Source organism: Neovison vison, chromosome 4 (genome assembly GCF_020171115.1).
Source record: "Neovison vison isolate M4711 chromosome 4, ASM_NN_V1, whole genome shotgun sequence".
NCBI lineage: Eukaryota > Metazoa > Chordata > Mammalia > Carnivora > Mustelidae > Neogale > Neogale vison.
This window is the reverse complement of record NC_058094.1, coordinates 144,971,234-144,986,029: the sequence shown is the minus strand read 5'-3', so window position 1 is coordinate 144,986,029 and position 14,796 is coordinate 144,971,234. Positions and strand designations below refer to the sequence as shown.

Genomic DNA, 14,796 nt, shown 5'->3' with positions numbered 1-14,796 from the left:
AGCCTCAGTTTACTTCTCTCACACGTTATCTCAGTGACTTAGAAGGTAAATAGCCAAGTAGTTTCCAAAAAGGATAAAAACTTAGCTAAGGAGGACACATTTTGACATTTGAAAACTGAATGTGGTTTTCTATGGCCACACACTGGAATCAGGGTCCCCCAACAAGGCATGTATTTCAGGGAGAATGCATTTCTGTGTCTCTTAAATGTATCTTCTTAGAACCAGTGATTGGGACACATTCGTGATCATTTAGAGATGACTCATGTTGGAGTCCGTTCCCATGTAATGGTTTTGAAAGTGTACTTTTAATTGAAAGTTATATAATTGGGATAAAATGCTGATCAAGATTTCATTCATACACTTAAAATACACTTGCAGCCTTTGTTCTGCAGCAGAACAGTAAGGTAACACAGTCGGGAGATTCCAGGAATGGCCCAAGGCTCTCCTGACTCCAGAAATATTCCCTGTTCGTTCATCTATCCAACCTTAAATGTAGCATTATGGTCGGCTTGTGTCAGGAGAAAAGGCCCCAGGGTTGAGCTATGTGGAAGACACCCAGGCAGGAATGTTTCTAATGCTTTTTGCCCTTCTCACTAGTACCTCTAACAGGGGTGGGCTTATCAGGATAAAGAATGGTCAGTTTAGACACCCAGGTCTGGGGATTATACACAGGCAAGAAAGTGTTAAGCAGCAGGAGAGGCAGAATCCTGGCAGCCAATAACAGCAGTGATGAGAGGAGCAAAGCGGGAAGAGACTCCAAATTCAAGGATCCGTTTAAAAGAAATAGTGCTGAGTATAAATGTCTTTTCTGTGGCGTCTTGCTCATACTTGACAAGTCACATATTGCTGGAAAAGGATGTAGTAGCCAAACATTTAGCACAGCCACTAATGAACAAAACCGATGAATATTACATAAAACATTGTCAGAAACAGGGAAGAAAACTCAAGTTCCAACTGGTGAAAATATTCTGCAAAACCTCAGTAGGAGGAAAAGGCAATGATTATTCAAGATAATGTACAGTGTCAAAAAAGAACAATGCCCAAAGGCATAGAACTGCCATTCAGACTTCCGTTTGCCTCCATTATTAGCGACACAGATGCTTGCCTTAATAAGCCCACCAAATGCTAACAGGGAGACTGTACACAAAAAAACGAAGGATGAAGTATAACTATTCTAATTACAGATGGGTCTTTTAGAAATAGCACTTTCTATTTTCATTAATAAAAGCATCTGTCATTTTAGATAATTTGTTTTCAAAACTTTTCAGGACAACTTTGGGAATTACACAGATGTCTGGTGTTCTTGTGTTAATTTTATTTGAGAAATGCACTAAATGAGGGGATGGCCTGGTTAGGGATGACAGATGAAGAGAACAACTTGAAGAAAGCACAAGCTAAGGCAGCAGAGACCCAATGAGTAAGTGTTTTGGGGAGGGAGCTGGCAGTTTTATTGAAAGGCGGAGAGATGCATATTCAGTTTTGAAATATGAATAGGAACTTTTCAATTCCTTAATACTTTCTCAAACATTTCTATTGTGCAGAGGTTTTTTGTTAATTAAATTCATTGTAATATAGTTAAAAAGTGAATACGACACTCTAATGTCAGTGCTGACAAGTGTCTTGCCTCATATAATTTCCAAATGATCAAGTAGAAATCTCTTTTATGAGTTCTCCATTAATTAATTATTACTGTCTTTGTTTGGAGGACAAGAAGACAGACTAGATGAACAGTGGTTGAAAACTTGTCTATATAACAAAGATTGTGGTTTCAGGAATTTCCAGGATATTTTATAATTAAATATTAATGAGGGAATGACATAGTACACATGGATATCCATTCTCATTATAAACATAACAGAATGCTTCAGTGGTAACTAAATGTTAACTATTTATATATGATTTCAGACTTCATATTCAACATCATTATTATGTAAAATAATTCATATATCATTTTGAAGACTGAAATGATTTATTTTATTTTATTTATTTTATTTTTTTAGATGTTTTTATTTATTTTTATTTGACAGAGAGAAATCACAAGTAGACGGAGAGGCAGGCAGAGAGAGAGAGGGAAGCAGGCTCCCTGCTGAGCAGAGAGCCCGATGCGGGACTCGATCCCAGGACCCTGAGATCGTGACCTGAGCCGAAGGCAGCGGCTTAACCCACTGAGCCACCCAGGCGCCCCTGAAATGATTTTTGAAAGTAAGCAAGACTGCAAAATTATATTTAAAGATGACTTTTCTTACCAAATCTGCTAAATTTGGCTCATTCTAGTATCCTTTAGCCTTGGTCAGTGCTGATTTGCATAATTCATTTACGAAGCATGGTAGGAATTAAAAATATGCTTCAAGAACACTAGAACAAGTTTATGGAAAAACAGTATATTGAAGAAAGTAACCAAAGACAGAAAAGGCAGTCATCAAACTATGAAGAATCCAAATTTGTTCACAAATTTACATGAGGTATGCTAAATTTTTCACAATTTAGCTTCATAGAAAAGTTATTTATTCATCAACTTCCACCTACAAAAGACACTTAATATTCTACTATGCTTAAATTCCCTTTGGAACATCCTAGTTTGGTCTTGAAAAGACCTCAAAAGCCTAAAAAGGAAATCAAAATAAGTTAAAATGACTTGTGGCCACAATAGATAAAGTATATATTAAAATAAAAATAAGTATAATTATTATTTAAAAAAATGCTTACTTGCAACCATGTCGAGTACACCGTCCTCGGCCAGAACAGAATTTGAGACACGATGGACCAATATAAACTGCAGGCAGAGCAAAAGACAGCATGTGAAAAATAAGGGCAAAAACCAATTGGAAAAACCAAGAACAACACAAGCATGTCAATCAATTTTGTGCAGTGATACCCATAAAATTGAGCTCATTATATGCATGTTGTACGCAGGAAAACAGGGAGACATATAGAGTGCTGTGTGACAAGGTACGTGCTTAGCTACAGATCTGCTGGAAATGTTTTAACTTAATTCTTTCAAGATTTTAACGTTCCATAACAAAAATAGGTAGGAACATGCGATTTGGGTCTCTTCAGCTAAAATGATTTCAGGCAGAATACTATGCTTCTGACTTAAACTTTCTTTAAAGTTTCATTTTTTTTTTAAAGATTTTATTTATTTCAGAGAGAGAGAGAGAGAGATCACAAGTAGGCAGAGAGGCAGGCAGAGAGAGAGGAGGAAGCAGGCTCCCTGTCCAGCAGAGAGCACGATATGGGGCTCGATCCCAGGTCCTTGGGATCATGACCTGAGCCAAAGGCAGAGGCTTTAACCCACTGAGCCACTCAGGCACTCCATAAAGTTTCATATTTTTTAGGTAGAAATAAAGAATTTGCAAAGGATCAGTTTGATATATCACAAAATGGAGATGTTATAATTAAATTTAAAAATCACAACTTCCATTCTTATCTGGGGAAAATCTCTAACACATTGCAGGTGATTTATAGAAATCTTTCTAAAAATAAATCCAATCTTCCTGAAATGGAAAGTTAAAAATCTGTTGTTGTGCATCAAGTCGTCTCTGAAATGCAGGTTTTTTTCTAAACGATGGGACTGACTGATAATGATATTAAAAACCTCAATTCTAACCTTTGGAATGCCAAGAAAAGGGTTCCCAGTGGTTGAACGGTCGGTTCTGAGATAAATAGACTCCAATACATTTAAAGATAGTAAGCCTCTTGATAACCAACCAGTACAATGAGTAACACACTGAAAAGTACAAAAATGGAACTAAACCCATGAGGAATCAGAAACACAATGGTTGTTAAGACTCACATATTCAATTTCAGGCACAAACAAATTTGCATTCCATGATCATTTTTTCTGTCTTGGGATCATGTGATCATGTCAAAATAATCAAATGATTTCATTTAAAAATAATTTTCCCTGTGAATAATGCTCCTACAAACACTTGTTCTCTGGAGCCAATTAATTCAAGTGTGACACAAAGCAGGCAGGAACAACTCTTGCTGAAGGAAGCCAATTGTTGAGGAGGAGATCAGATAGCAGGCTGAGTGGTTAAAGTTATGGGTTTCAGGTGTCAAATAACCCTAGATTCAAATTCCTTCTTCACCTGGAAAACTCTGAATAAGTGATTTATCCAGTCTAAGCCTCAGTGTTCCTATTCTTTAAAATGGGATATTTTCCTCTTTTCCTTGGAGGAAAGAGCAAAAGAAATGTTCATTCTTAGCTTGCTGTCTGGTACCACATGGTTATGATCACCATAACCCTGGGATCAAGAATTCTTCCTGCTCCATCTGCCTCGTTGGCCCCTATTGGACGGCACCAGTACTGAGACATCAGGAAAGGGCTTCATTCTTTTTTAGCCTGGTAAAGTTTATGGATTATTTTCCCAGCACACTTGATTTTATGGCTGCAGTAGGATTTATTCTAAGTCCTGTAAATGGTCCATTCCATTTTGTGGGATCACCCTGGAGGGCTGCCCTAGAACGCACCCATGTCATAGTTCAAAAAGCTTCCATTGTAAAAAAGAAATTTCAACAATAAAACAAGATTTTCCAAGTCAATGAAAATATTGCAGTTAAGAATCTTGTCATCCCTCACCACTGATGATGGGGTCATTGGGATTCATGGCATGAGTAAGTCTATAGGCCCTTTTTCCTAAGAGTATGGAAAGGACAAATTTGTTTTTATCACTATTATTAATTTAATCAAGTCAAAAAAATTAAAAACTGACAACAAACATACTTTGCCCTAGGATTTTCCATTTTGCTAAGAACTTCAGGGTGATTCCAAAAATACTTCCTGTACACACTAGCAGGAAAAACATTCCTAACAGAAGTAGGATATTGACCTGTTTTTTTCTCTCTGTTTATTTTCCTTGACATGATTTAGAATTCCATAGAGAAGTGGGAGAGATTTCAGAAGTGTTCTTTGGCAAGCTGGCACACATTTCTCTTGGGAAGGACTAAGTGTGTGTCCTTTCTTTGTCTCGTGAAGAAGCCAGAGAGCAGGTCTTGTTTTTGTAATGTAGGATGATAACAGAATTGAGGAGATTCTGCCCCATGTTTTGCATTTGACCTTCACTGCTAACCATGCTCATTCCCTATATTCTTACCTTTTCTCATTCAATTCACAACACGATGGTGGGATACATTCTGACTTGGAATCATGTATCAGCTTTCCTCAGGAAATTTAGATATTCTTTTCATAGGCTTGTATGTGCTTCATAGCACTCTTAATTTCCTCATTTGCTTTATTATAGTTTTTTTGATTTCTTTTATTATTATCAAAGTAACATAAGTTCATCATAGGACTTCTGAAAAGTACGTCAGCAGGGGAAAAGTCACCCATATCCTACTACCCAGAGGCACACATACTTATTCCCCATAGCTAATTAACAGGTGTTGTAACTCAAATGCTATGCAAAATATTCTACCAATGGAGAAAGTCCATTTTACCAAATTAATTTTTATTTATTTTTTAAAAGATTTTATTTATTTATTTGACAGAGAGAGAGACATCACAAGTAGTAGAGAGGCAGGCAGAGACAGAAAGAGAGAGAGAAGCAAGCTCCCAGCTGAACAGAGAGCCTGATGCGGGGCTCGATCCCAAGATGCTGAGACCATGACCTGAGCTGAAGGCAAAGGCTTAACCTACTGGGCCACTCAGGCGCCCCAAATTAATTTTTAGATGGTTTTGCAAATGCACTATGTTAAATGTACTATGTTAACTTATGTGGTCTCTGAAGTCTGGGGCTCTTATTGGTCTTCTCTGAATACAGACTGCTTAAAGAGTTTATGTTGGGTTATCAGTAAATTATCTTGCCTGAAATTATTCCTGAGTTTCAAGAATGTATTTCATTAAAAGTGTATCAATTTTTTTTTATTATTTAAGAATAGCATATATACTGGGTTGCCTGGGTAGATTGCTCAGTTAGTTGGGTGTCCGATTCTTGGTTTCAGCTGGGATCATGATCTTGGGGTGGTGGGATTGAGCCCCCCATCAGGCTCCAGACTCAGCTTGGAGTGTGCTTGTCCCCCTCTCTCCTGCTCTGCTCCATCTCCCCCTTCCCCGCTCATGCTCTCTCTCCCTCTCCAATAAATAAATAAAGTCTTTTGTAAAAATAGCAGAAACATTATAAAAACATGGAAGTTAGCAAGAAACAATGATGTATCCAACTTTATAAAATCGAACAAAGTCAGTGGCTATGCTAAATTCGCTTAAGTATTGACATTCTGTCGCTCTTCCTCCCTTTCTACTTCCTCGTAGTGTAACTGCTCAGTCAAATTGATATACTCTGAAAATAGGAAATCTATGAATCTGCCTATAATTAGAATTATTAAAAAACCGGAGTGGGTTATTAATAACAAATATAAGATATTTATGGTCATGCACCTAGTAACTTAAAATATCTTCTCTCCTGTACAATCATTTCAGGTGATACTGGCTTTAAAGTCACGCAAAAACCATCAACAACTCACTTAAAAACTGAAGATAACATAGGATATTTTATGCATATCTGCATTTTCCTCTTACACTGTTTTCTGAGAAGGAAGTTTAACTTTTGTTTTGGAAGTTTCATTATAGAGATGATATTCCCTTATGCGTGGTGTCTGCATCTAAACGACAAGCCTTCCAGATGTTGCAGTAGTTACTAAGAGAAGAATGGGTCTTATTTCAATACATGCAGTATGGGAAGTGTTTATGTTAATTTTGTGTAAAACATTCAAAGAAAATGTTAGGATATCCCATCATCAGCTGTGAATTTGCGTTTCAGGGCTTTACGCATTTCTACATTATGTGTGTTGAAACATTCTGGCATCTAATATTGCTGACGTTGCTGCCTTTTTTTTTTTTTTTTTCTGATTGTGCATCCCTGGGCTTCTAACGGAATGCAAAGGAGAAAGGGAAGAAAGGGCGTTTAATGAATCGCAAGACCATGACTTAGAAATGTGATTAAGTCTGTGCCAGTGAACAAAAGCACAGGAAGACTCTGCATCAATGGCATGTGATTATGACAGGCGTAAACTAACCATTATCAATTGCCCACATGTTTCCAAGGATGGGTCCCGTTTGTCTCCAGCGAATTCTGGTGTCCCTGGTTAGCGCTGCGTTAGGAAGGGGAATCGTTATGCGGTTCCACCTGCAAGAAATTCAGCACAAGACAGCTTCATAACTACATTCTCATCTTTTGAACCTCTTCTACATGCCTTTGATGTTCTAGTTTCTGAATGCTTGGGGCAGCACTAAAGTTTGGTAATAATCTCTTCAACTGCACCTGTGGAGTGAGTTTGTTGTTTTCTGACATAGAGTTTCTAAAAACACCCGTATCGCACTGGAGTAATGGGTTTGTTCTTAATAGCAAGTGACATTTTCTTTGTTTTTAGACATTCTTTTTAGGAATTTTTACATCAATACTCAGACTTTACATATTATTCTATGATATGCATCTGGGCCGACATGGGGCTTTCTGCTTTTTGCTCTCCCCTGGTCCTGTGCACATTTCAAGAGAGGCTAAGAAAGAAAATCATTCTCAACTTAATTTTGCCAGTTTATCCAGTGCTTATTCTGTAAGGTGGAAGGTGTTTTGCACAGTCATCTTTAATTCTCTAAACAGCCCTCAAAGGGGGTATACCATTGTCCTTAATTTAGAAGGGGAAAGTGAGAGAGTAAATATCATTACTCAAGTAGATGACAAAACCAGGTTTGAACCCACAGCTTCACTTTCTTCTACCTCTCTATGCTACATCTTTCCCTAAGTATTTTGGCAAGAAGCTTTTTGGGCAATAAACATGCAATCATGATACAGAATTTAAATTTATATATCCAAAATATAAAAGCCAAGTACATAAAGAATGCAGTGACCCTGCAATCTGTGATCTTGCATCAGATTTACTGAAGTTATTGTACCCCCTGCGCTTTTTTTCCTAAGTGAGATCCTTCCTACATCACCTGAAAATGAGAAGGCAGCTTCCTTACATATTACAAAAAAGTAGAATCTCAGGTTTACTCCTGGATTTTGAGTCACAACATGGATTCAAGTCTCCCGGTTCAGGGAGAACGTACTCACCCGCTATAGTTTTCGGAGGAGTAGATTGTACTATGCGGGAGGTGGGGTCCAGCACAGATCTCGGGCAAACACTCAGTGTGGAGGAGGGACCAGGAGCGCCCATGGTTGGTGGAAAACTCCAAGCTGACGCTGGTAACACGAGGACAAGCACAACAAAAAAAGTACAAAGATGGGAAAACGAAGAGACTCACCCCTCACTAAGTATCTTAAACATTTGTAGAACTAGGGTCACAAATTTTAGGATGCTGTTTCCAAAATGATCACTTCCCCTCCCCTGCAGTCTGACCAGCCTTCAAAGGGCAAACAGTTAAATTACCGTGAGAGAAACAGACTATCTTTCAAAGCCAACAAATGAGAACTGGATTGGCGTGCTTCAATCTGATAGATGGCAAGGCAATTACCACGTCTCACACCACTACCTCATCCCGTGAATGTGAGATCACAAAATTCTTAGAAAGGACGAGCAACACTTGTGCGAAGTGAAACTGAGAAGTCATAGCTCTTGAAGTGCTAATTTATTTCAGTGCCTATTATTAGGGGTCACTAACCCGCATGAGGTCAAGCTTTTTTTCAGTTTTGTTTTTCTTCTCTCGGCAATCTGTCAGCATGAATGGCTGCCACAGCGCGTGCAAACACTTCTGATACTTAAGACCAAGCTCGTAGAGTGAACTCATTTCTACTTAAAATTATCCAGTCGTACTCTACATATTAATTAAGAGCTCCTCTTTGTGGAGGGAAGTGTGTATTTTTTTTTCTTTTAAATTTTTTATTTTTTATAAACATATAATATATTTTTATCCTCTGGGGTACAGGTCTTTGAATTTCAGGTTTACACACTTCACAGCACTCACCATAGCACATACCCTCCCCAATATCCATAACCCCACCCCACTTCTCCCAACCCCCCTCCCCCCAGCAACCCTCAGTTTGTTCTGTGAGACTAAGAATCACTTATGGTTTGTCTCCCTCCCAATTCCATCTTGTTTCATTTATTCTTCTCCTCCCCCCTTAACCCCCCCGTTGCATCTCCACTTCCTCATATCAGGGAGATCATAATCAGGGAAGTGTGTATTTTTTTTAAAGGATGTTTCATTAGAAATCCAGCTGGAAACCTACTGAGAAATTACTCTGACTTAATAGCCAAGTCCACGTGTTCATTTATTTTTTTTAAAGATTTTATTTTTTAAGTAATCTCTACATCCAACATGGGACTCGAACTCACAAGTGAGAGATCAAGAGTCCCATGCTCCACTGACTGAGCCAGCCAGGCACCCCCACATGTTCATTTCTAATCAGTGTGAGAGTTTACACACTCACGGAATAGGACTTCCTACCTGTTACCAGGCTGATGTGTTCCACAGCCCAGATTAATGGAAAACTGTATCATGTGAGACATCGTAGAAGGGAGAACAGGTAAGACGTGGAAAAAGTCGACAGCCCAGACGTTCCTGTTATGCCCTTGATGGTTCTTTTGCCTGAGACAAAATCTGGTCGCAGGTGTCTGAAGCTCGGGATTGATGATGACAGAAACTAAAGATGGAACCTTCAAAACAAAGGAAACCGAAGTCACTCTTCGTCCCTCTATGTGAGTCTGTGTGAATTCTCCTAGATTGTGTCTTGCAGCTACTTAGTATATAACTGCTGTTTATGAGCCCCAGGCGAGGTCCTGCGTGTTCCATTCTTATTTCATGGAGTCGATGTGGTCTTTAGTGGGTATCTGTTTGAGTCACTCAGGAGTCCTCCTGGCAGGCACCTGGAACTCTCTATGTGTGCCTGATCAGGCCCTCTCTACCTGAAGATTAATTAGTCTAAAGTCTTTAAAAGTTATCAGAGCATATGCATTCATTTTATACTCCTTGGCCCAAGACAAAGGCAACTTCATGTTATCCTTTATCATCGGCCTTCTTTTCTTTTCTTTTTTAAAGATTGTATTTATTTATTTGACAGACAGAGATCACAGGCAGGCAGAGAGAGGAGGAAGCAGGCTTCCCGCTGAGCAGAGAGCCCGATGCAGGGCTCAATCTCAGGACCCCAGGATCATGACCTGAGCCGAAGGCAGAGGTTCCAACCCACTGAGCCACCCTGCGTTGGTGGTATAGTGGTGAGCATAGCTGCCTCCCACTGAGCCACCCAGGTGCCCCTATCATCAGCCTTCTTTTAAAAAAAAGTGAATCTGAATGGCACTAACGGTTGCCAAACTACGTATTCTGAAAACAGGATGCTAAGTGGTAACAGCCAGTGTCAACCAGTTAATCCATAATAACTAACATAACTGACTTGGTCTGAGGCATGCAGCTGACCAGAGCGGGTGTAACCCTAGCTAGTCACCGGTGGAAAGCTAGTCCATTACGAAATCCCAAAGACTCTAACTTGAATGACCCTAGCAGATGGGGTATGCCGGATACTTTCTCTGATTGTTCCATATTCTAGCCTCAATGTTTATCTCTCATCTTCCTAACCGAAACCAGGAAATGCTAGGTGCTGGCTGTGTTCAAGTTCTTTACGGTATCAAGGGTGCCATCAACGTGGAGAAAAGCCTAACTAATAACGAATGTGTGAGCGTAGTCTCAGCGCAAAGAAATCTACAATAGATTTCTAGAAAACTAGAGAAACAATAGAAACAATAGAAACTAGAAAACAATAGTTCTACACCTAATGATGAGCGTCATACATAATTTTGAAGATGTTTGCAAATAACCGGATCCAGCACATGCCCTAAATCCAAAGGGCAAAGGAAAAAAACGTCAATTTCAGTGGTTATAATTAGAAAAAAAAAGTGACAATAATCTATACTTCTATGATGTCTTCTGCCTAGGAAATCCTAAGATACTGGATAAATAGTCATTATGCCCGATACGTCTGTGAGGTTCTATAATGAAAGCCACTTTCAGGGCTTTCTAGGGAACAAGAGTAAAGAGTACTGGACTCCATCTTATCATCTCTAATGGGCCGTACTTCGTTTGTCCTGATAAAAACCTCCTTTTTTGTTTGTATCAGGAAAAAAAAAGTGAATATTAAAATGTCCATGTCATTTTTTTTTTATTTGACAGAGAGAGAAATCACAAGCAGGCAGAGAGAGGGGAGGGGAGGAAGCAGGCTCCCTGCTGAGCAGAGAGCCCCGATGTGGGGCTTGATCCCAGGACCCTGAGATCATGACCTGAGCCAAAGGCAGAGGCTTAACCCACTGAGCCACCCAGGTGCCCCGTCCATGTCACTTTTAAAGAAATCTGGCAATTTCCTTGGCTTCTAAGAGAGTGATCTCCTCTGCATCTAGCAGGATGTCCATGGCTTTGAACTTGGACTGTCTAGGGAGATCTGGGGTGGGGTCATTTGGTACCTGAATCGGCATCAGTACCTTATAGGAGGAATACGAAAGAGTATCCAGTGTAATGTGCTCTTTCCTTCCTTCAGTCTTCGCGTACAGGCTGACATCATTTTCATGAGAATCTCCAGGGTCACAGACTCCTCCTGAACAAAACAAAAACTGTAAGTTCTTGGTACCAGACTGCATCCATAAACACGTGTGGTGTTAACGTTCAGAATAAAAAAATACTTTTATTTTTTTAAGGGAAGGGAATCCAGATGTCCCTTAAGAATGACCCTAAACAAAAGTAACCAGACCCAAGGAAATAATTTATCAAGATAGTTCAGATAGAACTCTCTCCTGCCAAAGATCGAAGGCTTGCTATTTGGCAAGGCCAAAGTAACTGTGTGCTTAGTGAGGTCGCTCAAATGATAGTTTGCAATGAGCTGTGGTGGCCTGTCCATATTTAAACACACATTAAAAAAGATATGCTCTGCTTTTTAAGAAACTGTCACTTCCTTATATTTGAGGTCTTACTGGCCCAAATTCAGACCTGATTGATGATGGTTTGGAAAAAATGTGGTGACTCACTGCATCAACTATTTCTGAGTGATATTACTTAAACAGTTGCACTTGGTATCCTTAATATCTTAGCATATAGTAGGTATTGGCATCTTTTTTTAAAAAAACTTATTTATTTAATTTTTAAAAAGATTTTATTTATTTACTTGACAGAGAGAGACAGATCATAAGCAGGCAGAGAGGCAGGCAGAGAGAGAGGGGGAAACAGGCTCCCTGCTGAGCAGAGAGCCCGATGCGGGGCTCGATCCTAGGACCCTGAGGTCATGATCTGAGCCGCAGGCAAGAGGCTTTAACCCACTGAGCCACCCAGGTGGCCCAGGTATTGGCATCTTAACTGCAGTTCATTTTACATTCTTCATTTTTATTTTTGTACCTCATTTGGTTGTTGGAAAGTACACAGAGTAGCTAATTCTCTTTTGGTCTACTTTACAGTCAAGTGGAACATTCGAACTGTAAGGTAATTAAGATTATCCTGAGGACGAAACTGAACAACAGAGCAGGGACCTGAAACCTGACCATTCAAATAACCGATGGAAAAGCTGTGAGTCAATGGTATGACTTTTAGCCCTTGACCTTACTCTTTTCACTACTGCATCCAGCCAGTCATCCTTACTATTGCTGGTGTCCGTGAATTGTCTGCAGAATCTGGATTTTAAAGGACTTCATGTCTACACAGAGGCCTCTCCCCACCCACGGCTACCGTTCACAATGGCACCAATCATCGTAGCAGGAATGTAGGTAGGTATGTGGATTTCCTGGCAAATATTCTACACTTATGGTCCAAAATTTATAAACATTACTCTTAATTTTATTCCTATCTTCCAAAATAACTCCCTCCAGCTCTTAAATTAACCACCATTAATGTTAACTTTTATCTATAGGCAATTTCTGTTGCTAATACTCTATGGTGACAGTAGAGTAACCTTAAAATTCTAGAACAAGGTTACCTTCTGATAATTAATCTAGTAAAATCAACAAATAATGGTTGAGACTCACCATCTGAAGGAAGAAAGGAAGGGAGAGAGGGAGAGAGGAAAGGTGGAAGAATGGTAGAATCTCAGTCTGGGACACTGGGGTCTGATGTTGGGAAGAAATTACTGACATGTGATGCTTTAAGTAAGAAAGCTAGAACTTAATCAGTATAAAAAAGATCATAATAATAGAAGTAACTTAGATTCTGGTTATCTACGAAGCATAGAAATACAGCATGTTACATCTGTTAGACATACATAACTTGACATATTATACATATTTATTGAGTTAACTAACCCGAACTGAGAAGAGAGTGGCCAGATGTGGTGATAATGTCACCTTCATCCTAACAGATGTTTATTTATTTTTTTTTTAAAGATTTTATTTATTTATTTGACAGAGATAAATCACAAGTAGATGGAGAGGCAGGCAGAGAGAGAGAGAGGGAAGCAGGCTCCCTGCTGAGCAGAGAGCCCGATGCGGGACTCGATCCCAGGGCCCTGAGATCATGACCTGAGCCGAAGGCAGCGGCTTAACCCACTGAGCCACCCAGGCGCCCATAACAGATGTTTATTATTTAAGGGCAACAACTGGTAGAGAGAACCTTACGATTTTGCTATCTGATACCATATTTTCTTTTTTTTAAGCATTTCATTACACATGGCTACACTGTGGTAAATAGAGCTAGTCAAAGTCATTCTAGATGACTGTTTCTGGGAGAAGAGATCTGCATGAAAACTAAAACCCCATCTAAAAACGGTAACTTTATGAGGATGTATTAAAGACTTACCAAAAAGAACACAGGGAAGGTGGAAGGTCACAGGCAGTGTGGATTTAAAGCACCACACCCAGCGACACAGGTACTGTACCTCAGTCCTCTCTAATTCCACTGATTTGTTCCCTGTAAGTCTCTGCTCTCTTAAGAACAGTTCGTGAACTTCACCTGCCTTTCAGAGGGAGAAGAGACACACGCGAGAGCTCCTCCCGCCCAGAATGCCAGAAGAAGAAAGTCCAAAAGGAGCCAAGACTTTAAAACGATGACAGACTTTATCTAAAAGATCCCTCAGGGGGCAATTTATCAGCTCTGTGAAGTTTCAGTGACAGCAGCTCGCACAGAAAGATACGGATTCTTCTTCAGTTTCATTCGCTTTGATGTATTGTGGGGAGGTATGACTCAAGGGGCATTGTGTACAGCAATTACAGAAGATTTCAATAAAAACTAGGTGGACAGTTAGGTTTCAAATAGTTTAAGTCCTGCTTTAAGTAGCTTTTAAGACATTTATGTTAGGAGAGCAATTTTGTTATTTACTATGTACAGGACATTGGGCTTGAAGGGAAAATAAAAGGGAAAATTTTGTAATTTAGCAAGGAAAACAAGAATAATACACATGGAAGAATGACAATTAGCAGTAAACTGTGTTGTGCTGTCATAATCATAGACAAAATTCAGAGAAAAGAGATACAAGTGGGGACAAAGAGATGGGTGTATGGGAGATGTTCAGTGAATATGGGGAAGGAACAGTAAAGGAATGAATGATGAGTGTTCAATTATTTTTATCTCATTCATCCATTCTGACTCTAAGAACAGTGTCGGATACTGGTCCTCAGTGAATTTGTATTGAATGAATATATGAATGAAGGAAACAGACCTGAACCAAATTTTGCAGTCAAATGCTCTACCCCTGAGCTATACCCCCAGAACCAAATTTTGAAAACTGAGCAAATTTCCCAGAAATTGTCACAGTAGATCTATCTGAACCAAGGGATGAGACCAGGAAGAAAGCACAGGCAAGCCAGAGAGGAAGGAAGTGTGATTTTGTCTAGATGAACAATCAGACAATGATTTTCTAAAGGTGCCCATATAAGCTGTCTACCATATCTTAGATC

The 14,796-nt window shown here is 39.4% G+C and overlaps 1 protein-coding gene across 3 annotated transcripts in view; it reads right to left on the bottom strand.

The window, feature by feature from the left end:
- Positions 1 to 14,796, bottom strand: part of RELN (reelin) — a 511,932-nt gene that overhangs the window by 164,635 nt on the left and 332,501 nt on the right. For all 3 annotated transcript variants that reach the window (XM_044245854.1, XM_044245853.1, XM_044245852.1), the window contains exons 13-17: positions 11,407 to 11,519; positions 9,386 to 9,594; positions 8,052 to 8,180; positions 7,015 to 7,124; positions 2,707 to 2,773 (exon numbers count right to left, since the gene is read on the bottom strand). In XM_044245854.1, coding sequence (XP_044101789.1) covers positions 2,707 to 2,773; positions 7,015 to 7,124; positions 8,052 to 8,180; positions 9,386 to 9,594; positions 11,407 to 11,519 — 628 coding nt within the window. The remainder of the gene's footprint in view (positions 1 to 2,706; positions 2,774 to 7,014; positions 7,125 to 8,051; positions 8,181 to 9,385; positions 9,595 to 11,406; positions 11,520 to 14,796) is intronic.